The sequence below is a fragment of the Canis aureus genome, chromosome 16, assembly GCF_053574225.1.
Source record: "Canis aureus isolate CA01 chromosome 16, VMU_Caureus_v.1.0, whole genome shotgun sequence".
Classification (NCBI taxonomy): Eukaryota; Metazoa; Chordata; class Mammalia; order Carnivora; family Canidae; genus Canis; species Canis aureus.
In genome coordinates this window covers 45,133,206-45,158,856 of record NC_135626.1, presented here as the reverse complement: position 1 = coordinate 45,158,856, position 25,651 = coordinate 45,133,206, and the positions used below count along the sequence as shown (strand labels likewise).

The following is a 25,651-nucleotide window of genomic DNA, read 5'->3' as shown; positions in this document are numbered from 1 at the left end:
CCAAGGTTGCCATCCAACATTCTGGTGATGGTAGACCAGGAGGATGGAAAGAGTGGGGTCCTTGATTCATTTCACTGAAACCACCCCCTTCCCCATCTTTAGACTTCTGAGAAAAATCTATTGAGGATTAAGTCTAGTTAAGTATCACAGCTTCTGATTGTTTCACTTTCCCCAAAATACTCACATGGAGGTATGTTTGTGGCTCTCAAGCTATCTAAATGTTAAGTCAGGTTTGAGAATGCCTCAGCATTCCTGAGTCTCTGGGCTCTGTCTCTCTCTTTTTTTTTTTTTTTTTAAGATTTTTAATTTATTTATTCATGAGAGACACACAGAGACAGAGAGAGGCAGAGACACAGGCAGGGGGAGAAGCAGGCTCCATGCAGAGAACCCGATGTGGGACTCGATCCCGGGTCTCCAGGATCAGGCCCTGGACTGAAGGTGGCACTAAACCACTGAGCCACCCGGGCTGCCCTGGGCTCTAACTGTCTTAATGCAAAACCCTGTAATAAGGTGCCAGAATGCAGTTTTAAAATTTTTATTATTTCATGTCTTTCGATTTTGTTGCTTTAACTATTGGGGGGAATAAAGGCGTTTTAGTGTGACTCATTGACTTTTCTTTCTCATGGTTGCTGTCATTGTTTCTCACACCCAACTCTGTGGAAGACAAGGATAAATCCTGGAGGCTCCCTTCAGCAGTGCATGGAATGCTCATTTTCTGCAGGTGCGAATTCAGGGGCAGGTCCCGGGGAGACACCAGTCTTTTCATCTCCTACAAGGTGGAGAATAATGGCAATGACATAGAATGTGGAGAGAAAGGAGCACCTGCCCCAGCATAGCAGGTTCATAGCCTGGCTCTGCACTGAGCAGTGATAATCTTGAGCAAGTTCATGTTAAGGAAGCAGCCTTTCCTGCTTCATCGATAATGTGGGAATGATGTTAACATGGAGGTCATGGAGATTAAGGATTGGTAAAGTCTTTAGCGCTATACTTGGCACATGGCACAAACTCAACACATGGGTGCTGCTGTTCCCAATCCATGGCAAAACAAGGACGAGTTGGTCACCCTGCCAACTGATGAAGTGAACAAGGTTGGGAAGGAGTGCCCAAGTGCCGATGCATGAACGTGGTGGACAGGAAATTTGTTACCAAAGGGAATTCCAAGACCTCCCCCAAACGTTTTGAACTGAAATCACTACAAGCCCGGGGAATCTATTCATATGTACACATAAATATTAGAATCATAGGAATGTATGTCTAGAAAGACATCACCGTAATGGTTTGAAGGAAATGCATTTTGGAATGGTCCCACTTGGACTGAGTCCAGAAGTTCACAGGTGGGGTAGAGGGATAGGAGCCAGAACCATCTTCCCTTATCACAAAAACTTCCCTTTTCCCCAGACCTCTCTCTCCTCTTGAAATGAGGAGACCACAGCTAGCTAGCTATCCTATCTCCGAACACCACAGCTGCAACCATTTGCCTTCCAATCTCCCCCTAACCCTAAGGTTACCGTCTCTTAGGCACTAGGCCATGTTTAGTCTCTCGGTGTAGCCGGGTTTACTGTTCTCAGTTCTCTGCTCCCTCTTACCCTACAAACCCGCAGTCAGCAGAAATGGAACAAGTGCATTTCTCTGCAGGCTAGCGAGTGAGAAACTTGGGTGGCTGCAGTGGCAAGCCAGTAAATTTTAGGCTAGTTTTGTTACACAGCATTTTTGCGGCCAGAACTGACTAATACATTTCTTGAAAGGGGAAAGAATTGCGGTTTGTCAGAGTTCTCACTAAAAGACTTAAAAACCCTTTCCCAAGGAGAAGCAGCTTGCTCACCGTTGTGACGAGAGCCTGGAAAGGGGAGAAGAACTGCCCAAACTGGTAGCGCTTGTGCATGGCAATGTCCCCAAAGCGACTGCGGCGCTCCTTGTGGCCGGCCAGTCTCTTCTCTGCCTTCATGTCCAGAAAGTGCTGGAAGGGGCCCTGCTGGGGCAGACAGGCCACATGCCCCCGCAGTGAGGAGCCGGGGTAGCACCTGGTTACCAAGTGCCACGTGCTCACACCAAGACAAGGCAGCTCTTGTCCATGCCTCTCATTTATTAGTCGGACGTCCACTTACCTTTCTTAATTTTCTGTGGCCTTGGGAGATGGCTCAAGGGTACAACCCTTCTGTTTGTTGCTGGGAGTCTGGCACACCAGACCGGGGGTCAGGGCGCTGAGTTCTAGTTAAGAGCTTGCTACTTGCTCCAGGGCCTTGACTCACCCCCCTACCCCCACCCCCACCCCCACCTCGTATAGTGGATTATTTACGCCTTTTTCCGGCCTTGAAATGGCACGGTTGATATGAAACTGGAATGTCAAGAATGCCAGGGCTTGAAGGCCATCCTTCTTGGAGGCAAGGGACCGGAGGCGGGGTGCAACATATGTCGGAGGGTCTTATCTTGCGATTCTAATCTCACTTCTACTTGAAACAGAGGAGCAAAGGAGCCCCGCTCACATTCCACTGGAAGCGTGCCGTGGATTTCCCCAGCCAGAGTGTTCCCCTTCACTGCCCTGCCCGGACCCAGCTGTCTATTGGGGGGTCCTGTGGGGTGCCCACTGCCTGAGCAGTGCCAGGCACTGCCTTCCGACTGCTGTGATGCTTGCTCTCGTCTGGCCTTCCCGGATCCTGCCCATCTCACCCTCACTCAGATCCCTCTCCTGCCCTAACCCCCTTGGGCTGACTACAGAGCATCTAATTCTGTTTGTACCTCAGTTTCTCCAAGGAGCTGGTTCCTCCTCTGGCCCTGCCCGTGTGGCCAGTGGGAGAGCAGTGTCCAGCCTAGATTCTGACCTCGGGGCCACCCCAGGCATGCCTGGTGCTGTTTGCTGAGGAGGCTCAGCAAACACGGTCTCTATCCACATCGTGATTCGTTTACACCCCCCAGCGGCAGGGACACGGTTAGGAACGTGGGTAGGGGATGGGTTCCTGCTGCTGGCATGCCCTCCTTCCTGGCTGACACACCTGGGAGGGTGGGGGGCTGCCAGCGAGTGGGCGGCTGGACACGCCGCAGGAATCTCATCCCAATTAGGGGCTTGGGCCGTTTCCTGCCTCCCACACAGCAGGAAACAAAGATGCATGTTGTTCTGCTGCTTTCCAGCACTGACCATAAGGAGCCACAAGGACACTGTGACAGCAGCTCTGGAGGCGGGCGAAGGGGCTGACCAAGACCAGGGACCACGAGGGATTCCAGGGATCAAACATCCCACTTCCTGGGTGGAGAAACTGAGACCCAGCCAGGTGGGAGGACTTTCCTGAGGTCTCTCCCGTACCTTCTCTGGCATCAGGTATAAATTCACTGCATTGCTTCTGGGTGGTGACTCCGTTCCAAGGAAGGTGGTGTTCAGAGCCCACCTTGAAGAGCAATGGCATGAAGCTGCTGGAGCATAGATGGGGCTGGGGCCCCCCGAGTGCTCTGGAAGGGGCCAGAGCCCCCAGAGGGCAAAGCAAATCTGCAGTGCACCATGAGAGGCCTCCAGCCTGGCCTCCCTCCAGGCCGACCTCCTCCTTTTCCTGACTTGCCAGGTCGCCTTTCTCTGGGAGAACCAGCATCACCAGCACCATCATCACATTTTTAACACAATCAACACGTGCCTCCTTTTTTGCCTTGGTCTCTTCCCCCTCTGTCCCTGCCCTGCCTTCCCCTGCCTCACTCTTATTCGTACTTCAGGGCTCTGATTTTTGGCTCCCAGTGAAGGGCCACCTCCACCAGAGTCAGTGACGCCCTAGCTCCCCAGCCAGAGTGGGATCCTCCACCTTCGGGCTTCCATACCATTTACTCCGGGGGTCTCGGTCCCCCTCTCGACTCCCTGTGAGTGTCTCTCTCCTTGCCCATGTCTCAGCTAGACGCTAAGGTCCGTGAGCACAGGGCCTCTGTTTTTCCATCTGCACGGATCGTCCACCTACATGATTACATGTCCTGCAGGGGGGAGCGCTCCACAGACATTTGTCACATGAGCGAGTGATTCAGTTTAGAAGAAAGCCATTTCTGGGTTTTAGGACAACAGGGTTAGATGACCACCAAACTTCTCAAACATGTCTGTCTCACAAAGCAAAATGAACCTGTGAGCCACAAGGTAGGGTGTTAGGGGATGAAACCTCACATCTTAGGCCTTGGAGGTGTGACAAATTCAGGGCCAGGAGAAGAAGCAGAGGTGTCCTGGGGTGGAAAAGACCATTCAGAGCACTGGAAAACTATCTGGTTTTGAGGATTTCTTCTTTTGTCTTTTAGGGGAGCCCTGATGAGGTTGAATCATGGAGGGATTGGTTCAGGGCTTTGTTTCTTCCCCTGCACTGGTCCCATGTGGTGACAGAAGGTGATGGGGGGTGGGCTGGGGACATCAGGGAAGAGAAACCACTGACACCGGCTCCTTTGGTCTTTGTCAGCACTTGGCGTGCTGAGCTTACCCCTGTGTGGGGCACACTCTCATTTCTCAGTGCACAAAGGATAAGGCAAAAAGGGATCCTTGGAAGACTCACGTCATGTATTCGTAAGCTCTTTGCTATTGGAGGAGACAAGTCCCAGTGTTGTCTCACAGCTTTGCTGGTGCTCAGACTCGAGATTAATGGTGGGTAGACAGGTCCCAGGGGGATCAGCAGCTTCCAGTCTGTTCCAGGGAAGGGAGGAGAGAAATGCCATGCTGCAGGGTCCATGCACAGTGCTGGCTTCTTTCCCTCCCAGACCAGGATTACTTTCTTTGTGTTTGGTCCCACCCACAGAAGAGCAAAGAAGGTTCGCGCCGCAGCAAGGGAAGCAGACCTTCAACCCAGAACCAAGAATGAAAGCCCTCATTGGGAGAGACACATCGAACCCATGTGATTTGCTTTCTGGAATATGATAAGCACGGTGGGCAATTCCCTTTGCTGGGTGCATTAATGGTGAATTGTTTTTGCTGATGCCTCAAGAGTTAATTATTGCTCTGGGTTGAGTAGAGAAGATCGTTATGGGCTACACGTTGGTCATTTAATTAGGTTAATTAAATAATGAATTATGTCATCTTTCCCACTTTTTTTACTTATGCGGAATTATTATTATTTTTTTATATATTAGTGCAGAAGTCGGAAAACTTTCTCTGGATGGGCCGGATGGTAAACATCTATTAGGTTTTGTGGGCCGCATGGCCCCTGTAGCAACTACACGACATGGCTGTTGTGGCACAGAAGTAGCCATAGATAACAAGTAAATAAGTAGGTGCGGCTGTGGTTCAATAAAACTTTTATTGATGGGCAACAAATTTAACTTTCCTATCATTTTCCTGTATCACAAAATATTATCCTTTGGATTTTTTTTTCAGCCATTTAAAAATGGCAAAACCATTCTTAGTTTGCAAGTCCTACAAAACAGATGGCAGGACAAATTTGGCCTAATGGGCTGTAGTTTGCCAACCCCTGATTAGTGGATGCTTGGATACACCCCCTGTTGCAAGGAGACAAGTGCTAATTTCCAAAATAGAAATGAGTATTCTGAAGTTTTCTCAGCAATTTCAAAATCGCTATACAAGACAGGCGTCTGGCCCATGACCAAGCCTTAAGCAAACCAAGCCTAGGCTGGCTGGTCTAATTCAATGACAAAATCGAGGGTTCCCAGGGACCTTGAAGCCATCCAGGTCCTATTCTAGACTTGATGTGTGACCACATTTAAACCAATTTAGGGATACGAGGCTCATTTAGAGATACAAGCCTCTGGAGTCCTGGAGTAAATGATCTCATCATGGTGACCCTTAATCACTAATTTTCACACGGGCAACTTGGAGGCCTGTGATGCAGTTCTGCCTCTGTGTAACCTAACTTCCTAATGGTGTTGGACAGGATTGTTTATCCCCATACCCTCCCCTCACCCCACCTCATACACCAAAGACGTAACACCGTCTCTAGGTTTTCCTCTACCGAGGCAGCCATGGTATTGAGTGTTGCTTGTGTCCTTTTCTCTAGATTTTAAGAGCTGAAGTTGTAAGGACAGCCAGCGTGGGAGACCTGGGTCTGGGTGGTATTTGCCCATGTGGCTCCTGAAAGCTGTCAGCAGCCCGGAATGAAACATTGCTCTTCCAACAGAATTTCAAACTAGAGAATGAAGCAAACTTGACGTAGCAATTTCCCCAGGATGCCAGAGTAGGAAAAAAAAAATTCGGAATGATTCTTTCTGCATCTGCTGGAATACTTAATTTTTGAGACCATGGGAAGGTTCTGATATTTTAAAAACTTTCATTGGTGGAAGTAGGGTGGTGGTGGGCTAGCAGAGCCTAGCCCAGGATCATGTACTCAGTAGATTCTCAGCAAGTGATAATAAGACAAATGAAAGGGGGAAGGGGCTTGGGGGGCCCTGATCTGCCAGCTGAACTACTTCTTAGTTCCGTGGAAGAGCATGTGTTATTCTGGGAGGAAAGGTCCCCCCCAGACCAGGCCAACCAAATCCTGCCCTAATTTTACACCACCAGGCTACACTTTGCTCTGTCTCAAACAGCTGCCACTGGCTCAGTGTTATCTTAAAAGAGGAATCCAGGGGCGCCTGGGTGGCTCAGTTGGGTCAGCATCCGACTCTTGATTTTGGCTCAGGTCATGATCTCAGGGTTGTGGCATGGAGCCTGCTTAAGATTCTCTCTCTCCCTCTGCCCCTCCCTTCCCTCTCTAAAAAAAAAAAAAAAAAAAAAAAAAAAAAGGAATGCAGCTCCCATGGGCTTTGCCAAAGCTTCCTCGGTCAATAAGTGTCTGCTTTCTGCTGCGCTGGCAATCAGTTCTGCTGGAAGCAGGGACTGTTCGGCAGGTGGACACAGCCAGCCCCCACTGAGCTCAGGATGTGTTCCCAGGCTGCGACGCGCGCCCCTTTGTCCGGGAGAAAAACTTTGGAGGGTTATAGGAGGGATGGGAGGAGAGAAAACTGGGGTTTCATGTTGCTCTTTTTCCTTATGGAATAATTATGACATTTAAGACATTTTTATGTTCTTATCCTTGGCAATTTTGGGGGGTTGGGGGTGGGGTGGGGAGGGAACAGTCGCCCCGGAGATGGAGGGGAAGTTGGAAAGAGTTTGCCCTCTGGGAGTGATTAAACCCTGGAGAGAAATACACATAGTCCTAGAAGACTGGGAAGGTTTTTAAAAAGATTATTTACAACATAAAAACTAGCTCCACACCCTCAATCCAGAAAGCACTTCTTGCCTGGTATAGGAAGGGCTTCTTTGCATCTTGGCACTAGACTCTGAGCTCTTAAAGGCACAGTTTGGGGTCTGTGGGTCTTTGAAGCCCCAGCATTCAACCTGAAGCTCGGGGTACAGCAGGTGCTCCGTACACGCAGGTGACAGAGTCATTAAAGACTGAATGAGCAAGAGGAAGACGTGCTGAGCATCTGCAGCTTTCTGGGCAACGTATCCTGTGCTCAGCAGGATCCCAGCTTCTCCCCACCCAGGGCGGGCTGTCTGTGCAAAGGAACAGCGGTCCAGACCTGGGAGAGTGGCTTGAAAAGGTGCGAAATGTGTTGAATTTCCATCTCTTTGCTGCAAGTAAATGGAAAAATCCTTTATTGCTGCTCTGGTGTCTGGCCCGTCTTGTCTTCAGCAGTTTCTCTTTAAGGGGAATTTGGCTTCCAGACTGTGGGGAACTATCAGACTTTGGCTCCAGCAGGAATTCTCATCCCTAGTGGTGTGTTGGAGCATCTTGGGCGGGGGTGGGGGGTTTAAAAATTCCAAAACAAGGCTGCACCCCAGGCCAAATGGACCTGTGTTTGGGCAGGTGGGACCCTGGACAGCCCTTCCGGGGGGATTTGACCCTGTGCAGCCCAGGCTAAGAACCACTGGGGGAGAGTTGAGTTCACCTGTGCTGACACGGTATTATTACCAGGCAGCCGCTCCTCTGACTGCAAGTTAGCGGCCAGGCCAGGGGGGGATTTTAAGGGTGGAAATAATAATCTTGCGGATTACAGTGTTCAATTGGAGTCAGCACTTCTTATTTTTGAGAGTGGCTTCAATAACTGAAAAAAAAAAAAAACCCACCCTGAGACTTTGTATCAAAAAGTCACTTAGTTGGGCTTTAAAGCTTTATTGCTTCTTGCCAGCTTTTGAATGGGAGTTGGGGGTGGGGGGAGTATTTAGTGTTAGAGGAATGTCATGATTTTTTTTAGAGCAAGATTTGCATTAATATTTTTCTGAATCCCCAGCTCCTTGCATGGGGCCTGCCATGTAGTAGCTGCTCAGAAATGCTGGAATAGTTATAGCAGCTGCTGCTTGCTGGGTGCTTCCTGTTATATTCACCATCTCGCTTATCTTCAGAGCCACCATATAAGACAGGTCCTATTTGTATCTGCATTTTATAGGGTGAGGCCGACTTCTAAGATGGCCTCAGACTCTGCCATCTGCTTGAGTGTGAATATATGGGATGTAGCCCATGAGGATGTTACATTGTGGCAAAGATGAAAGGATTTTGAAGATGGAATTAGGGCCCCTGATCATTAATTAAAAGGGAGTTTATCTTGGGTGGGCCTGACCTAATTAGGTGAGCCCCTTAAAAGAAGTTCAAGAGGCTCGAGACTCAAGTCATGCTGGCCGTACAGAAGCATGCCACCATGATTTCTTTTTCTTTTTCTTTTTCTTTTTAAAAAATTATTTATTTGAGAGAGAGAGAGGGAGAGGGAGAGAGTGTGCATGAGCAGGAGGGGCAGAGGGAGAAAGAGAATCCTAAGCAGACTCCACACTGAGCGCGGAGCCTGACTTGGGGCTCAAGCTCACGACCCTGAGATCATGACCCCAGCTGAAATCAAGAGTCCGACCCTCAGCCAACTGTGTCACCCAGGCACCCCAACATGCCACCAAGATTTCTAAAGCTGCAAGCAAATGGACTCTGGCAGGACCCTGAGTCTCAGATAAGACCTGAGCAGAGGACCCAGCTAGGACTCGTAACCTATGGAAACTGAGATATGGGCAGGCATGGCTGTAAACTGCTAAATTTGTGGTAATTCTGTTACCTGGCAATAGAAAACTAATACACTAGTGAAGGAATAATGATGTAGAGAAGTTATAGGGCTTGGCCAAGAGTCCACATCAGGAATGTGAGTGGACCCCTGACATTTCTGACTCCCTGTTGTTTGGCACTGACAACTACCATCAGTTTGAGAAATAAGGCTCATGTGCATCAGTTCACTGATCTTCTGTAAACTATAAATAGGGCAAAACCAAGGCTGATATCAGAGCCTGCTACTTTGTGAAGCAAAGTAGAACCAGAAGCAGGAGATGTCAGCGTATGTCCCACATGGTTTCTTTTTTTGAGGGGGGGTTGTGGTGGTTGAAATAAACTTGATTCTGACATCAAAATTCTGTATACATATACCTCCCAGAGGAATTTCTTTTCTTTTTTCTTTTTCTTTTCCTTTTCCTTTTCTTCTTTCTTTCTTTTTCTTTCTTTCTTTCTTTCTTTCTTTCTTTCTTTCTTTCTTTCTTTCTTTCTTTCTTCTTTCTTTCTTTCTTTCTTTCTTTCTTCTTTCTTTCTTTCTTTCTTTCTTTCTTTCTTTCTTTCTTTCTTTCTTTCTTTCTTTCTTTTCTTTCTTTCTTTTTTTTTCAAATTGTTGGACCTAAAAATTCATCTCTCTGTTAGTTAAAAATTTTAGAATTGACTTGGATTTTGCCATCAGTCATCTTCTGTATCATGAACGTTCCTGAGGTTTGTCAATTGCCTCTTTGAAAGATCTTTCTTTTTTTTTTTTTTTTGAGATTTTATTTATTTGCTCATGAGAGACACAGAGAGAGGCAGAGACACAGGCAGAGGGAGAAGCAGGCTTCCTGTGGGGAGCCTGATATGAGACTTGATCCCAGGACTCCAGGATCACCATCTGAGCCAAAGGCAGATGCTCAACCACTGAGCCATCCAGCCCCTGGAAGGTCTTTTTATGCTGTTCTCCTTTTTAGTTCCATTGCCAGTCTAGACTCCCATCTTCTCCTAACTAGGTTATTGCAGAGATATATATATTTATTATATTATATTTACATATTATATTGATAATATATAATATATATTTACACATTATATTTATATATTATATATATTTATATATATATTTGAAATCAAGTCCATCTTAGATCTTTCACCACATTGACTTTCCTAAAATACTTTAATCTGAACCATCCAAACGCTATCAGACTTTCGGGACCCTAACACACAATAACAGAAAAAGAACATATGTTCTCCACTTTATTATATCTACTATCCTTCTTTCTCCATGATCTTTTAGTTGCATCAGCTTCTTTTGGTTTTTCAAAACCGTTGTACTTATTTCCGCCTTGTTGCAGTTAGCGATTTCTGTTTGCCTTCTATCAGTGTTCCCTATAATAGGCACCACACTGGGTCCTGATTCAGCCACACATGGTTTCTCCACACAGTGGGGATCGGAGCAACAGGCATGGAGAGGGTGTCTTTTCAGAGTCACGCTCGCAGCTGGCCCCACATGTAGACACGTTTGGAAGTCATGCGCTTCCAAGAGAAGGACTGAGGAAGACTCTTTTAAAAAGGAATGGGAGCACGAGAGCCAATTTACCGAACATCAAAGAAACCTCAAGAAAAAAAGAGACATGGCCAGGGGCACATGGTGACATCCATCTGTTTTGCTTCTGTTGAGAGAATGCCGACCTACTTTTCTGATTGGATCCAGAGTTGAGGCCATCATGATTATTAGGGTTGTCCATCCCTGAATAAAAGCTAATCCTTGCTTCTAGTAGTAGTAAAGTACATTTTAATCCAGCTCTTCCAGTGTGTGTGTGTGTGTGTGTGTGTGTGTGTGTGCATGTGCAAAAGTTTGTTGGTGGAGAAGGGGTATCTTGGAAAGTTACTGTTTTCTTCCAGTATCTTCCTCTTTTCTTTTTATTCACCTTTCTTCTTTCTGCCTGGGAGGTGGATGTGATGCACAGAGCTGAGCAGTCATTTTGTGAGCATGAAGACTTATCTTGAGGAGGAGGAGGAGAAGAAGAAGAAGGAGGAGGAGGAGGAGGAGGAGGAAGCTATGAATAGCTTGGGTCTCTGATGCCATCATGGACACCCCTACCATCCTTCCTCTGGACATCTTGTCACATGGGGGAAATGCATTCATCTTTCTGTTGGTGGAACTCTTTTCTTCGAATCCCCTCAGGGCAAATGCACTTCTGTCTGATATAAAATCTAACATATAGGAACGCCTGAGTAGCTCAGTGGTTGAGCATCTGCTTTGGGTTCAGGGCATGGTCCCGGAGTCCTGGGAGTGAGTCCTGCATCGGGCTCCCCACAGAGAGCCTGCTTCTCTCTCTGCCTCTCTCTGTGTGTCTCTCAAGAATAAATAAAATAAAATCTTTTTTAAAAAATCTAAAAAATAAAGTACATATCTCAACTATTTGAAAAATACTTGGTAAACTGTCCAGTGTTAACATGTGCGAGGAATAATTCGACATCTTTATTGTAATTTAAAGATCCTTTTCAGGAGTTATAATCAGGGTGAGGGGGATTCAGGGATGCCTCTCTCCTTCATTACTGGCTCGTGGGAAATATGCCTGATGGTGTGAGATGGGGAATAGGGTGGTTGAAAGAGAATTTGATCACAGTAATGAATCAATCACTCATCAGCCCTGATGTGCTTTAACTTTGTCTGAGGCAAAGAAGAGCCAAGAAGGAGTTACTCTTTGTCTTTTAGCAACACTTAACTGAGCCTCTATTTGGGTACATTCAGGTTTGGGGTAAGAGGAGTGGGCTGTAGCCACTGCATACACCAGTGAGGCCACTGCCTGCATCATTAGACATGGGATCTGCCCCAAGAAGGGGACAGACCCACTTTTCCCTCCCTGGCCCAATCACAGCTGAACCACTGAACTCAGCTCAGGAGCATCTCACAAACTGTCTCTCGTACAGAAGACAACGATGACAATGGTGCAGACGCTAAGATCCTAAAACTCTCTGTGTTATTTGGGGCCTGGATGAAGGAGGTGAGAATACTAGCCTGAAGAAGAGTGAACCCAGTGGGAGACATGGCAGTTAGGAAAGACTGCCACGCAGGGGAATGATCCGACCCATGTCACCCAGCCCCAATGGGTGGAATTGGAACCAGTGATGGAAGCTTCTAGAAGGCGGCTCTGGATTCAGATTTGCTTATGATGCTCACAGCGGCAGCTGCCAAAGACAGAGCGGCCCACCTCAGTAGATGGCCACGTGACTGCTGGCATTTCAGATTGACCTACTGCTTGCAGAGAGGGCATATAGGGATCCCAGCGTTCACACGTTCGCTCCTTCCCTCGGTGACCACTGACGGATTGGGGTTACTTAGGTCTACTGTGTGTCAGGCTCTTCGTGGTCAGCCTGCGACTTTTTTTTTTTAAATTTATTTTTTATTGGTGTTCAATTTACTAACATACAGAATAACCCCCAGTGCCCGTCACCCATTCACTCCCACCCCCCGCCCTCCTCCCCTTCCACCACCCCTAGTTCGTTTCCCAGAGTTAGCAGTCTTTACGTTCTGTCTCCCTTTCTGATATTTCCCACACATTTCTTCCCCCTTCCCTTATATTCCCTTTCACTATTATTTATATTCCCCAAATGAATGAGAACGGAGAGATCACTACCAACACCAAGGAAATACAAACGATTTTAAAAACATATTATGAACAGCTATACGCCAATAAATTAGGCAATCTGGAAGAAATGGACGCATTCCTGGAAAGCCACAAACTACCAAAACTGGAACAGGAAGAAATAGAAAACCTGAACAGGCCAATAACCAGGGAGGAAATTGAAGCAGTCATCAAAAACCTCCCAAGACACAAGAGTCCAGGGCCAGATGGCTTCCCAGGGGAATTTTATCAAACGTTTAAAGAAGAAACCATACCTATTCTCCTAAAGCTGTTTGGAAAGATAGAAAGAGATGGAGTACTTCCAAATTTGTTCTATGAGGCCAGCATCACCTTAATTCCAAAACCAGACAAAGACCCCACCAAAAAGGAGAATTACAGACCAATATCCCTGATGAACATGGATGCAAAAATTCTCAACAAGATACTGGCCAATAGGATCCAACAGTACATTAAAAAAATTATTCACCATGACCAAGTAGGATTTATCCCTGGGACACAAGGCTGGTTCAACACCCGTAAAACAATCAATGTGATTCATCATATCAGCAAGAGAAAAACCAAGAACCATATGATCCTCTCATTGGATGCAGAGAAAGCATTTGACAAAATACAGCATCCATTCCTGATCAAAACTCTTCAGAGTGTAGGGATAGAGGGAACATTCCTCGACATCTTAAAAGTCATCTATGAAAAGCCCACAGCAAATATCATTCTCAATGGGGAAGCACTGGGAGCCTTTCCCCTAAGATCAGGAACAAGACAGGGATGTCCACTCTCACCACTGCTGTTCAACATAGTACTGGAAGTCCTAGCCTCAGCAATCAGACAACAAAAAGACATTAAAGGCATTCAAATTGGCAAAGAAGAAGTCAAACTCTCCCTCTTCGCCGATGACATGATACTCTACATAGAAAACCCAAAAGTCTCCACCCCAAGATTGCTAGAACTCATACAGCCTGCGACCTTGAAGATCTCTTCCCTCCTGGTGATTCTTGGGTGCTCTGAGCATGACGCACTCCCCATTTTGCACAAGGGAGAACCAAAGCACCCAAATCAAATCCGGGACGAGTCGCACGGAGACCCTTCGTCGTCTCTGCGCCTTTGCCCTGTCTCCTCTCCTTTCTTTTTCCATTATCTGTTGCTTTCAGAGAAAAAAACCAAGTCATGCTCTGCTAAACCATCAAGGCTTGGTGAGCATGTTCAGACAGGATGTGCAGTTACCCAATACTGGTCTGAATGATGTGTTTTCCTGACTCTGACAAATTGGAGCAAGCTCTCCTTTTGATCTACAGTCTTCCAAATCTCCCCCAGATCCCCCCCGCTCCCCCCTCCAGGGGAGGTGGGTCATAGGCGAGGGATGTGGTTCGGATTTCATACAACACATGGCTTTCGGACTGGGGAGTGGCTGCAGATGCTTCTGAGGCAGTCACCCCTGCTCTGCTATGCCCCGAGATTCCAAAAATTGCTGTGGAAACCGCACATTTCCAAGCGAGCCCATTTCACCCATTTCTTAAATGTTTATGACTCTCCCTCCCTCCCTTTATCCATCCTTCTCTCTGACTCAGTCTTTCTCTCTTTCCCTATGCACGCGTGTGCACACACACGCACACTCCACCACTCCACTGTTGATGGATCTTTACATCCTACACTCGTCAGTGTTTCCTGCCAGGATCCCTTGCCTGGCGGATCCTCCGTGGGGCGAGGAGCACCCCCGCAGCCGGGGAAAGACCACCTCTCTTCTGCAGCCGGGCATTCCACAAGCAAGCAGGCCCACTCGCCTCGGGCCTCTCTCTCTTCTTAATGCGTCAGGCTTGCGAGTGGTAGTGAGAGCAAATTGGCAGCCGTGTAGGACTGTCTGACGCTGGTAAAAGCATCTGTTGGAAAGCTTGCTTTGTAATTTCCCGAGCCTTTTGGGGTCAGAAGTGGGTAGAAACCCCTACATGGAAGAAAAAGCCTAATTACTTTCAAGTGGGAGGAAAATAAGAAACAGAAGTACTCCCAAGGGTGGAGCCTGTGGACTCCGATGACCTTCAGGCTCTCAGGATCAATGTCTCCAAAGCTTCCCAAAGCACTGCTTTCTTCTGGAGCAAACCCTGGCATTCTCCTGAGATAACTGATGGGGCCCAGACTGGCCCCTAAGTGGGCAGGAGGGCTGCTCACACGCAGGCTCCGCCAATGATGCTCTCCTGTTAGGCCGGGGGTGAGCCAGAGAACACACCAGGTCCCCTTGGGGCATTAGTGTCTTTGATTATCTTTGTCCATTTTATTCACCGAGGTATTTTCAGCACTTGGAAAAGAACCTGCCACAGGGTGGGTGCTCAACAAAGATGCGCAGAGTCACAGAACGAATCCTCTGTGCTCCCTCAAGTCCCTGTTGCTTATCTGGCTTGGCATGAAACGGCCCGATCTGTGAGACTCAGATCGAAAAGCAAAGGGGGACTTGGATCCCTACATGGAACTGGAAAGGAATGGAAACTGGGAAGGTTGGAAGAGAGGGGGGGAATACCATTCTGCTCCAAGGAGGTGTCTGGAAAAGCCCCGGGCTTCCTGTGTGCCCTCAGCAAGCAGCTGAGCTGGGAGGCGGGAGGAGGCCAGAGCTTTCCCCCACCTGCCTGTCAAGGTTCTAGCTCATCCTCCACTCGGTCTGCAGTGAAGGTTTTGCACTTGCTTGGCTTCCAGGCTGAGGCCTTTATCCCAAAATAAAGGGGCTCCTCTCTCTCTCTCTCCTTCTCTCTCTCTCTCTCTCCAACTTTTGCTACATCTCTTCTCTTCTCTTTCCTTACCCTGCAATTCTCCTTAATTACTAGTTTCAGTAGAAGGGGAATAAGACCGAGCTTTGCAAAAAAAAAAAAAAAACCAAAAACCCACTTTTCAAGCCCTCTCTTATCTGGTCCTGGTCGTCAGGGCCCTCCTCGGCCCGAATGTGACTAGCATCCAGAAGACTTTTAGGGAGGCGAAACCACAATTTTCAAGAAGTGAGCCCTGGCGGTGTAACGAAAGGCCCTTCTGATTCAGCCCGGATGGGGCTCTGGAGGTAATTAGGAGAATTTATGGATCCCATTCTGGCCACTCTCATTTGCCTTTGTGCTTAGCACGCGGAGTAAGTGATAGCTCCACGTTACTGACCAGAAGAAGCTGCATTTTCCACTTAGCAAATGAGGCTTAAAGAGAAGTTTTCACCTGCCCCCCCCTTGCTTTCCTCTCCCCTGTCAGTGGGGCACACACAGGGGAAATGCCGTGTGGATATATTTGCAGAAGGCTTGACTTCTTTAGCTAGAGAAGGATGGAGATGCAGGGATGATTCGCCCCCCGGCCTTCTGGGCGCAGACGCCGCCGGCTGCTCCATGTGTTTAACTCAGGGTTGGTAAATTAGAGCTTGAGAGCCACAGGCAATGGTAAGTCATCCCTTGGGGAATAGGTAGGTGAGGGAGGAGAAAAGGTGGGGGGGAATTTACAAAAGGGGAAACAAGGAGACAATCTTCCAGCTGGTGTAGCTGCCAACCCATGGATCAGTTCTGGGGTTGCTGCTCCTGCTCTGAAGACACCTGCCACTGACCCTCAGTGACTTGTTCCTCATACTTGAAGGGAGACCATGTTGGCCAGTGGCTGTTCCCTGCCTTGGTGGGACATGTCTGGGGCTCAGGCCTGGGCTTTGCTGGGCTTAGAGGCAGCCCCGCATGGAAGAGCCCAACTCCGCAGAAGCAAAAGTGATCATTGGAGTCCCTTGGCCAGAACAAAGCCATCCCCCAGAAAAATGTGTGCTCTGCTTTTCCTCCCAAGTATCAGAGGTTGTCACTGAGAAGGTGAGGCTGACTCTGGGGCTCACGACACAGAATGTGGCCTCTGAGGCAATTGGCATGCACGGCCTTTCATCCCATCGCTGTGGTCCTTCCTGGCACAGCCCCAGATAACACCTGAGTAATGAAATTAGAGCCTTTGAGCTAGAAGTTCAGTTACAAAGAGCAGTAGCTCCACAGACTTGCTCTTTGCAACCACAATGTTTTTCCTACCCCAGCAGTTCTGCCCCTGAGCGAAAGGCTCCAGCCCTGGGACCCCATTTTATAAACCCACAGGGGATCTGCAAATGCATGGGGACTGGGTCGGCCTGTAGCCTTGGGCTGGCCTTACCCTTGGCATCTTTCCGAGGTTCTGTTCTGCCAAGAGACGGGCCTTCCTTAGTAGCCTTGCCATCTTCTGTGTCTTTTGCTTTGTACTTGGAGATGTGGGCACCTTCCTTCTGCAGCATCTGCCCACCAGGCAAGGGCTGGTCTTCAGGCAGATCCTCTTGCTTCTTGTTCTCCTTCTTCCTCTCACGGGGAACTCTAGGGATTAAAAAAATCCACCATCAGGTACGACATTCTGAGTGACCCAGTAACTTCCAAATGAGAGGCCCGGCATGTGGTCATGAGAGGAGGTTACTGAACTGGAACTTTCAACTTCGTGAAAAATCATTCAATCTGGAAAGAAAATAAATCGATGCTGTCAGCTTATTCTTGCATATTTGCATGTGGCAGTAATGAGAGAAGGGTGGGAAGATCTCCCAAGTAGTAGAACAGCCTGAGAACAGGTGTCCCTCATGCAACACTTCCAGTGGTGCCACTAAAGAATTACACACATACACACACATATATATTACAAAGAAAACAGTTCTTACAGAGATGAGACACTAGAGTTCAGGAAGCATCTAAGAGCTGGTATATATATATATTTAATATCAAGCAATTTTCTTTTTAAATTCTTTTACATTTGAGTATGATTGACACACAATGTGACCTTACTTTCGGGTGTACCACATAGTGATTTGACTTGTCTACACTTGATGCTGTGCTCACCACAATGTACCAGGTGTCACCACACTATTTAATTTTTATGGGGTAGGGTTAATATATTGCATACCAAATTGTGTTTTCTGTTTCTCCACCCATCCCCGCCCCATTTCACATTGTATCAATTCTGTATTGGGGGAATATTAAGCAGTTCTTCAGTGATTTTCTTTTTTTTTTTAAGATTTTATTTTAGAGAGAGAGAGAGAGAGAGAAAATGAGCAGGAAGGATAATCTCAAGCAGACTCTGCACTCAGTGTGGAGCCCACAGTGGGGCTTGATCCCAGGACCCTGAGATCATGACCTGAGCCAAAACCAAGAGTCAGACGCTTAACCAACTGAGCCATCCAGGTGGCCCTTCAGTGATTTTCAAACATCCAAGTCATCCCACTGGACAAGACCCACAAGGTCCTTCCTGATCTTGCTTCCTTCTCCCTCTGCTGTTCTACTCAATCTGCTCCTGCCCCCTCCCTGCCTACCCCAGTGTCCTTTCAACAGGAGAACCATCCCTGTGCCCTCAAAATGCTGCTGGCTCTTGGGCTTCTGGGGTTGGCTTGTCTCCCTCTCTCTGCCTGAATATAATATTTTCCCTCCTTCCTTCCCCTGAATGCTCATCCTCCTGGGGAACTCCTTCTCATCACTTCTTCTATGGTGCTTGCTGTTCATGACACCTGCCCCACCCTGAGCTGTAGACTACCTTCGCTCTGGTCTTTGGCATCTTTATTTTTCTTAAGATTTTATTTATTTATTTGAGAGAAAACGTGTGCACATGTGCATGAGAGAGTAGGAGTGGAGGGAAGGAGCAGAGAGAGAAGGAGAAACAGACTCCCCACTGAGCAGAGAGCCTCAATGATGCAGGGCTCAATCCCTAGAACCTGCGATCATGACCTAAGACAACGGCAGACATTTGACTGGCTGAGCCACCCAGGTGCCCCTCTGGCATCTTTCAAGTATCTCCATTTTAGTGCAATAAATGGTCTGTTTCCATACTTATGTCCACTGTTAGATTTTTATGTTCTATGAAATCATAGACTCCTTCTTGTTCACCAATGTCTCCTTAACACATAGCAGCATATCTAGTAAGAGGCAGATCCTTAATCCATATTGGATGGGTAGATGGATGGATGGATGGGATAGCATGGATGGATGAGAGGATGGTTGGGAGGATGAATGGATGAGAAAGTGTTGGGTAAATGTAGAGTAGAACAAAAGACAGTAGATTCAGAATATTACTATGTGGAAGGGAATGTTGGAGGGGGGATGCGTAATCAACCTCAGATCCGCAGTGATGACCAGAGTTAGGAGCAGAAAGTCCACAGGGTTGCATCTGGGGTTCATCAAGAGTGTCCAACTACGGCAAGGACTCAGAAAGCAGGACGTGATTTTTGCTTTGGCATTTTGTGGTTAGCACTAAATGGTAACATCTCTGGTGGATTTAATATTTTTCCCTGAAAGCCAAAGAAATTTAATCTGAAAACTGGCCTCCTACAGGTGATAATTAGGAGAGAATGGTTAAGGATATAGAAACATCAGGTCTCTGCTTGGAGCCTCGGGTTAGGACCAGTCATTGAACTACCCTCACTGATATTGGACAGAAACCTAAACGTTTCTCCATGCCATGCAATTTTTTAAAAAGTGCATCATTTTTCTTTTACGAATCTAAACTTGGTGTCCGAAGTTGCAGTTCTTGAAGTTTCTATTCATTTAGGACGTTTCTCTTGCTCCTCTCAAAAGATCCACTTAGTCCATTTGTATGCTGTCTAGTTGGAAGTAGCTGGCAAGGCTTTTTTTTCTTTTTAAGAAAACAAGATTCTTAAGCTTAAAAGAACATTAGCTCTGTGTTTGATCACTAGATACCTCCAACTTTTCTAGCAAGTTGTAACATTTGTACTGACAACCCTAAGGCATATTTTGGCACATTAAGGAAATCTACACTCAATAAATATGTTATTATACACGTCCCTAGTGCCCTACTCAAGGACCTTAACGTGCTCCACTCACTTTAGGATGCTTGTTTATAAAGTTGTAGCTGGGCCTTCCCATCGACCAGACCCAGGGAGATATGCAAATGATCATGGGCCCATAGGACTCAATTAAGCCTTGCCTTGTCATCGGGTGACCATCAGGGAGCTGGGGATGTCCTCCAAGAGAGCACTTAAAAATTATACTCACAAAATGTTGACGAGAATACTTTTTTTAAAGGGCCCCAAGTCAAGTGACCAGTAACCAGATTTCCATCTGCTTCAAATTAAATGTGTTTATTATCTTTGCATCTCATTCTGCAGGTCCACATCGTCAGTGAGAAAATACCCTTTGGGATCTTAACTTACACTTAAAAAGCATATTTATATAAGTTTAGCTGGCTGTTTGCTTTCACACACAGGCAGCGATATCTCTTCTTTCACTTTGACTCTCCGCTTTATTGAAGCTGCGGGAGGATGCCTGTGGGTTCTACTCATTCAACGCTTGGGTTTTGTTGCTGTTGTATTTGTGTTAGGTGTTGGAAGTAGAGTGGAAACCAGATAGTAAGTAAATATATAAGTGAAGTCATTGTAGTTTGTGAAAGGTGCCAGAAGAGACATTAGGAAGCAAGCCAGTAACTGTCAAAGACCACCCCTTGGAATGGGTGGTCGGTAGAGCCTCTGGGCAAAAGAATTAGGAGCTGAGACCCGAAGGTAAGAAAAGCTGTATTCAAAGAGAAACTAGGGGATGAACATCTGGGCAGAGAAAACAGTCACCATAGAGGCTTTGAGTCATTCCAGGATCAAAATATTTAAGGGAGAGAAAGCAAGCCAGTGTGGCTGGAGAGGATAGAGAACGTGAAAGTGGCGTGAGATGCAGCTGGAGAGAGGCCAGAGTCGGGTCAGGCAGGGCCCCATGGGAAATGTTCAGGATTTTAGATTTTATTCCAGGAGCGACTGGAAAGCCAGGAGAACATGCCATGCTTGGATTTGCATTTCATGAGGATTAGGTTGGTCAATCTGTGAAGAAGAGATTGGGAAGATTGAGGGGGAGGTTGAGAGGTGGTTGCATCAGCCTGGGTGGGAGGTGTGTTGATGGAGGTGGAGAGAAGGGGAGGGATGGAGAGGCTTCAGGAGGAGACTTGGCAAGACCCCCCTGCTAGAGAGTGCAGGGGACAGGGAGACCCAGAGACCCACTGGTGTTCTGACCTGAGCAGCAGGTGGATGCCGGTGCTCCTTACGAGAAGGGGCAGTCCTATTGGAGCCATGGCTGTTGGTGGAAAGGTAGGGACCGGAAACCCGTTCTGAACATATGAACTGGGGACACAATTTCTAAGCTCCAGGTAGAAATGAAGAAGTCGCTCGGCAATCAGTCTCTCAAAAGGGTGAAGCTTGTCATTTGTTGTTGTAACTTTAGAAGTAAAGACAGAAACATTTGGAAGAACATGCCGTGGAACTTGAGACAACTTGAGTTGGGGAATTTAGGGATGGTCAAGGGTGGACAATAAATCTTGTGGGTGGCACAACCTGTGGAAATATGCAACCATGGGTTTTCTCCTCTGCCACTTCTTATTTGATCAGACTTTATTCCTGTTCTGGAATAAAAACACTAGGTGGTGGTGGTGGTGGGTGTGGGTGTGTGTGTGTGCAGGGAGTCCAAGAGCTGCTGGTGCTGAGAGGGATCATGGAAACATCCAGAAAGGAGGATGAGAATCATGATGGAGAGAGAGAGAGAAGTTCTCGGGGCTGGGAAGGCCTGCCTACGGGATGATACAATCTACCTATTTAATATTGTCCTTTGAGTTCCAGGGAGTGGAATTCATTTTTTTTTAAGCAACTCTACAAGTGACATTTTCTCTTTGAATCAAGTATGAGAAAACATGAACCGAGGCACCTCGTAGCATTTCTTCAGCTGCGTCTCTGCCTTCCTATTAATTTTCAGCAGATTCTGTTTGTTTTTCCGCCAGTCTGCCCACTTCTGAGTACACGCTGTCCCGCTCTCTACTTTGCTTATCTCCTTTTCTGTTTGCTTATCTCCTTTTCTTTTCTGGATGGTGCTTTTAGGAAGCATACTATTTGGAGGGTGGGGGAGCAGCCTGCAATGCAAAATGCATTATCGGGAGGTTCTCACTGGCACCTGACTTGGAAGAGTAAGATTGTCCCTGTGGATTTCTGGTTTGTGTATCTACAATCTCAGAGTTGTGCAGGGGAAAGTCATTGGGTAGAAGAAGTCTGAGTTTGGAAACTAGAGAGGTCTGACTCTATCCCTTAGCCTTACTGTTTTTTTTGTTTGTTTGTTTTGTTTGTTTGTTTGTTTTATTTCATGACTTTAAGCTTGTGACCTAATGTCTCCGGACCCAATGTTTTCATCTGTAAAGTAGGTAATGATATATGTGCAAATTGCAGGGTTGTTGTGGAGTTTAAGTGATGTGACACAAGCGAAGTTCCTAGAGTAATACTTAATTCATGCTGGTGACCACAAACGGCCCATCCTATCATTCTTATTAAACTTACCAACACACTGGTTGTCAGTTTGATGGGAAACAAACGCTGTTGGTAGCCTGTAAAGGCTGTTGACAAGCATTACCGTATGGGTGGAGGGGTGCTGGGGTGCTGGCTGGAGTTTCTCTGTCACAGTCTAGCAAAGTCTGCCAACCTTGCGAAATTGGATGAAAAATTCTAATTGAACAGTTACATTTAAAAGTGGGGGTCTTTCCTATGCATTGTGGGTCACAAGCTTCTCCTAAGAAGACAGGGCTGGTGACCTGGGGCCTCCACTGTTCCAGACGGTGATTGTCAACCGTGACTTAGAAGCAGCTGATGCTGTGATAGGAGATGCCTTTCCCAGTTCCCCACTGTCCCTTCCCAGCTCTCTGTCCCTCCTAGACAGTCTGGTCTTGGATCTTATATGGACTCTCAACTAGCTTGTATGACCTTGGGCAAATTCTTTTTTTCTTTTTTCTTTTTTTCCTAAAGATTTATTATTTATTTGAGAGAGACAGAGTGAGTGGGAAGAGCAAGGGGAGAGAGAATTCCAAGTGGCCTTCAAATGATTGCGGAGACCAACTTGGGGCTCAGTTCTGAGACCCAAAGATTATGACCTGAGATGAACCAAGGAGTTAACTGACCGCCCCACCCAGGCGCCCCTTGGACAAATTCTTTAACTCTTTCAGTCTCAGTTTCCCCATCTTTAAACTGGAGATGATAGTAATATTTACTCTGAAAGCTTCTTTTAAGTATTAAATCACATCAAAAAAAAGTTTTCACAATGCTTGGCCTGCAAAAAATACTCAGGGCTAGTTATTGTTATCATCAGGACACTTAGCAAATTTGTGGGCATTTTTTTTTAAAGATTTTATTTAATTGTTCATGAGAGACACACAGAGAGAGGCAGAGACACAGGCAGAGGAAGAAGAAGGCTCCCCCCAGGGAACCTGTTATAGAACTAGATCCCAGGACCCCAGGATCATGACCTGAGCTGAAGCCAGATGCTCAACTACTGAGTCACCAGGTGCCCCTGTAGGCATCTAATGGAAATACAAACTTAGATGAATACTAACAGAAATCAGACTGTGGGTAAGAAAAACATATGTTTCAGGAAAATAATATTTTTAAAAAATACCAATGGGATTTTCTCTTTCATACATGCTTGTACTTGACCCCCCCCCCACACACACACACTCTTTTCAGGAAAAAGCTTTGTAGGTAGATACCCTCTGTTGTCTGCCAAGTCCACCCTTTGCTTATTCCCATATCCATGGACCATCTTGCCTCTGGTGTCCAGTTAGGTTTGGCCAATGGGATGCTCCCATAGAGGATCAAAAGAGGGGAGGATAAAGATGCCACTATTTATTCCTCTGGCTGGCTCCTTCCTTGGAAGGAGCCTTGACTTGCTAGGACCCTTCCTGAAGGTTACAGGTTCTCTTTCCACACTCTATCCTTCTGGGTTTGGTAGTCCTTCCCTCAGGTCATCAGGTTTCGGGTCCAGAGGTGGTAATGGTTCCACTGTTCCTTGCAGTTCCCCTATACTTTTCCCACACCTTTGCAAAACCACTTTGATTTCTTCTACAATATAAATTATTGGTTGAGGTAGCTTCCACTGTCTTGGAGAAGATCAGAAGTCTTATAGCAGAAGTCTTTCCACCAGACAGGAAGAGGAAGTAGAAAGGTTGCCATAAGAGGCAGGAAGACAGGGTAAGACTTGATGTGTACCACGGCTTGGTCCCTAAGAAATGGCTGTCTCTCCTCCCTTGCTTCCCTGTGGCCCAACCCACCAGGCTTCAGCAAAATTGGGGTGATGAGGTGTTAGAAACTCTCACAGAAACCCCAGATGGTTTGAGGGAGACTCATCTTGGCTCACCCCCTACTCTGTGCATTCCTACTGTGTCCACCATGGTCTAGAGGGGTCCTTGAGGTCCAGGGTTTCTGTCTGTCCTGGTGAGAGGATGTGCAGGAGTGAGAGCGGCTGTGTCCTGGCATCAGCCTATGGTCAGAGCAAAGAAGCTAGAGGCCACAAAGCACCCACACCTGGCAATCTGAGGGACCCTCAGGGATCTGAGGCATCAGCAACAGATGCCAGCAGGACACCCACGATGGAGAATGAGATCAACCACACCTAAACAAACACCAACCCAAGACATTGAGGAACAAGACTGGTTGGTAGCTGAGGACACCAAGGCTGCCAGCCACAAGGGCATGTCATCTTCCCTCTGCACCCAGATACCATGTCGGAAGGAGGAGAAGTGAGACAAGTGGCCACCTTTGAATTGACAGAGTGTTTACCCAAATGAGGCTGAGTTCATCTCAAAGTGAAGTGTTTCAGACAGGAATCGAATAAGTTATCTTATTCAGCACTTTTTTCCCCCTCTGCCATTAAGGAGGGATGGGAGCTCAAGTAAGAGAATAATGATGACCTACAATGAGCTTCTTTTTTTCAATGCCTCTGAGTGTTCTGTGTAACTTTGATGCCCTGTCCTTGACGTCCTCACAAGACTGATCCTTTCCATCGGACCTTTGTGCCAGAGCCGCTGAATCACATTAGGGAGGGTGAATGCCTTTAACTTAATACAGTCATTACTTTTACTTATTAAATCATCTTAATATAATAACATTGAAGTAAGTTAATACAGAAAAATATCCATATCCCTTCTACATATTGCTAAGACATTTACTTTTTTTGTGGTTTCTTTATCCATATTGTTAAAATACTGGGAGATAGACTGGCTAAACCCTGTGCTTAAGAAAGGCAGTGGTGCCCATAGCCAGAACTTGTCCCTGGTGACATAAAGGAAGAGAGAGAGATGAGCTGGTTACCTGACGTTGTCATACGGCAGCAAGCTTTTGCTTACTTGGGAGACCTTCCAATTAGTGAAGTGGGACATTCTTAGGAAGGTGTCCAGATTCAACAGTGTGTTGGTAGGATTTCACACTTTATTTCCTACTCCTTAGCCTTTGCCCTTATACAAAATCCCAGGATTCATAAGGATCCCTCTCCATCCTTTCTCTGGCATCATAGGCCCTGATTTGGGGGGGCTCTAGCCTCCTTTAGAATGTCAACATTATGATGTTCCTGGAAGAATTTTGCAGATGGAATCCCTGGGCCTGTTTTAACGGGAGTCCTAGGGAAGAGATTTGAGCTTTGCTTACCTCTGCATGCTTTCTCCCTTTTGTCTTCAGAAGCTCGTGACATTTTAAGGCAGTGTTTTACTTGGGTTGGAAAATGTGCTCTGAAGCAAAATACATCCCCCTGCTCTCATGGGTATGGCTCTGATTTGGAAGCATGTGCTGTTCTAAGCAATTGCCTGTTCACGTGCCCCCACGTGCTTAGAGCTCTAAAGAGACACAATCAGATCTGTCCACATCCTTGAGCAGGGGAGATACCTATTTATTTCAACAAGGTGGCCGGTCGGGGTTAATCCAGAAGTGATATTATGGAATAGGAAGCCTATTTGTGATGGGTGAGAGCAGCTGGTATTTTGAGACGTCATCTGGTTGTCTGTGTAAATACTTCCAAGGGTGTTTTCTCAGCCATCCCCACAGTTGGCAGTAGGGCTCTGGGTGATGACAGCTTTGGGGTCACATGACAAGTGCCCAACACAGGTGATGCACCTGTAGGTTTTTCAACTGTGAAGAAAGGGGGGCTTCTTAGATGAATCCCAGGGAAAGAAATGGAGTACATACTAAATAAAACCTAGACACAAGATCTGTGGACAAATGGATGAAATAAATAAACCATTTAAGACTTAATAGTTTTTTTTTTTCCCACTAAAAACCAG

General features: G+C 46.8%; 1 protein-coding gene across 3 annotated transcripts; it reads right to left on the bottom strand.

Moving 5' to 3' along the window:
- Positions 1-519: 519 nt before the first annotated feature.
- Positions 520-24,927, bottom strand: LOC144286769 (uncharacterized). Of its 3 annotated transcripts, XM_077853673.1 has the most exons (6): positions 24,690-24,923; positions 20,586-20,787; positions 16,721-16,914; positions 4,506-4,633; positions 1,823-1,969; positions 520-769 (listed from the first exon to the last, which is right to left on the bottom strand). In XM_077853673.1, exons 1-6 carry the CDS (start codon positions 24,700-24,702, stop codon positions 539-541), a joined length of 915 nt encoding a protein of 304 aa, XP_077709799.1. In that variant the 5' UTR covers positions 24,703-24,923; the 3' UTR covers positions 520-538. The 3 variants fall into 3 exon arrangements, with proteins under 3 accessions (XP_077709799.1, XP_077709801.1, XP_077709800.1); XM_077853675.1 differs by lacking the exon at positions 1,823-1,969 and having other exon boundaries at positions 24,690-24,927; XM_077853674.1 differs by lacking the exon at positions 20,586-20,787 and having other exon boundaries at positions 24,690-24,919.
- Between the last annotated feature and the right edge of the window lie 724 nt (positions 24,928-25,651).

What these genes read in the sequence shown, in the direction of transcription:
- LOC144286769 (XM_077853673.1), bottom strand. An exon ending in GGCATCCACCTGCTGCTCAG is followed by an intron (nt 16,915 to 20,585) that starts GTCAGAACACCA and finishes TTTAATCCCTAG; the next exon opens with AGTTCCCCGTGAGAGGAAGA. An exon ending in TCCAGGCTCTCGTCACAACG is followed by an intron (nt 770 to 1,822) that starts GTGAGCAAGCTG and finishes TCCACCTTGTAG; the next exon opens with GAGATGAAAAGACTGGTGTC.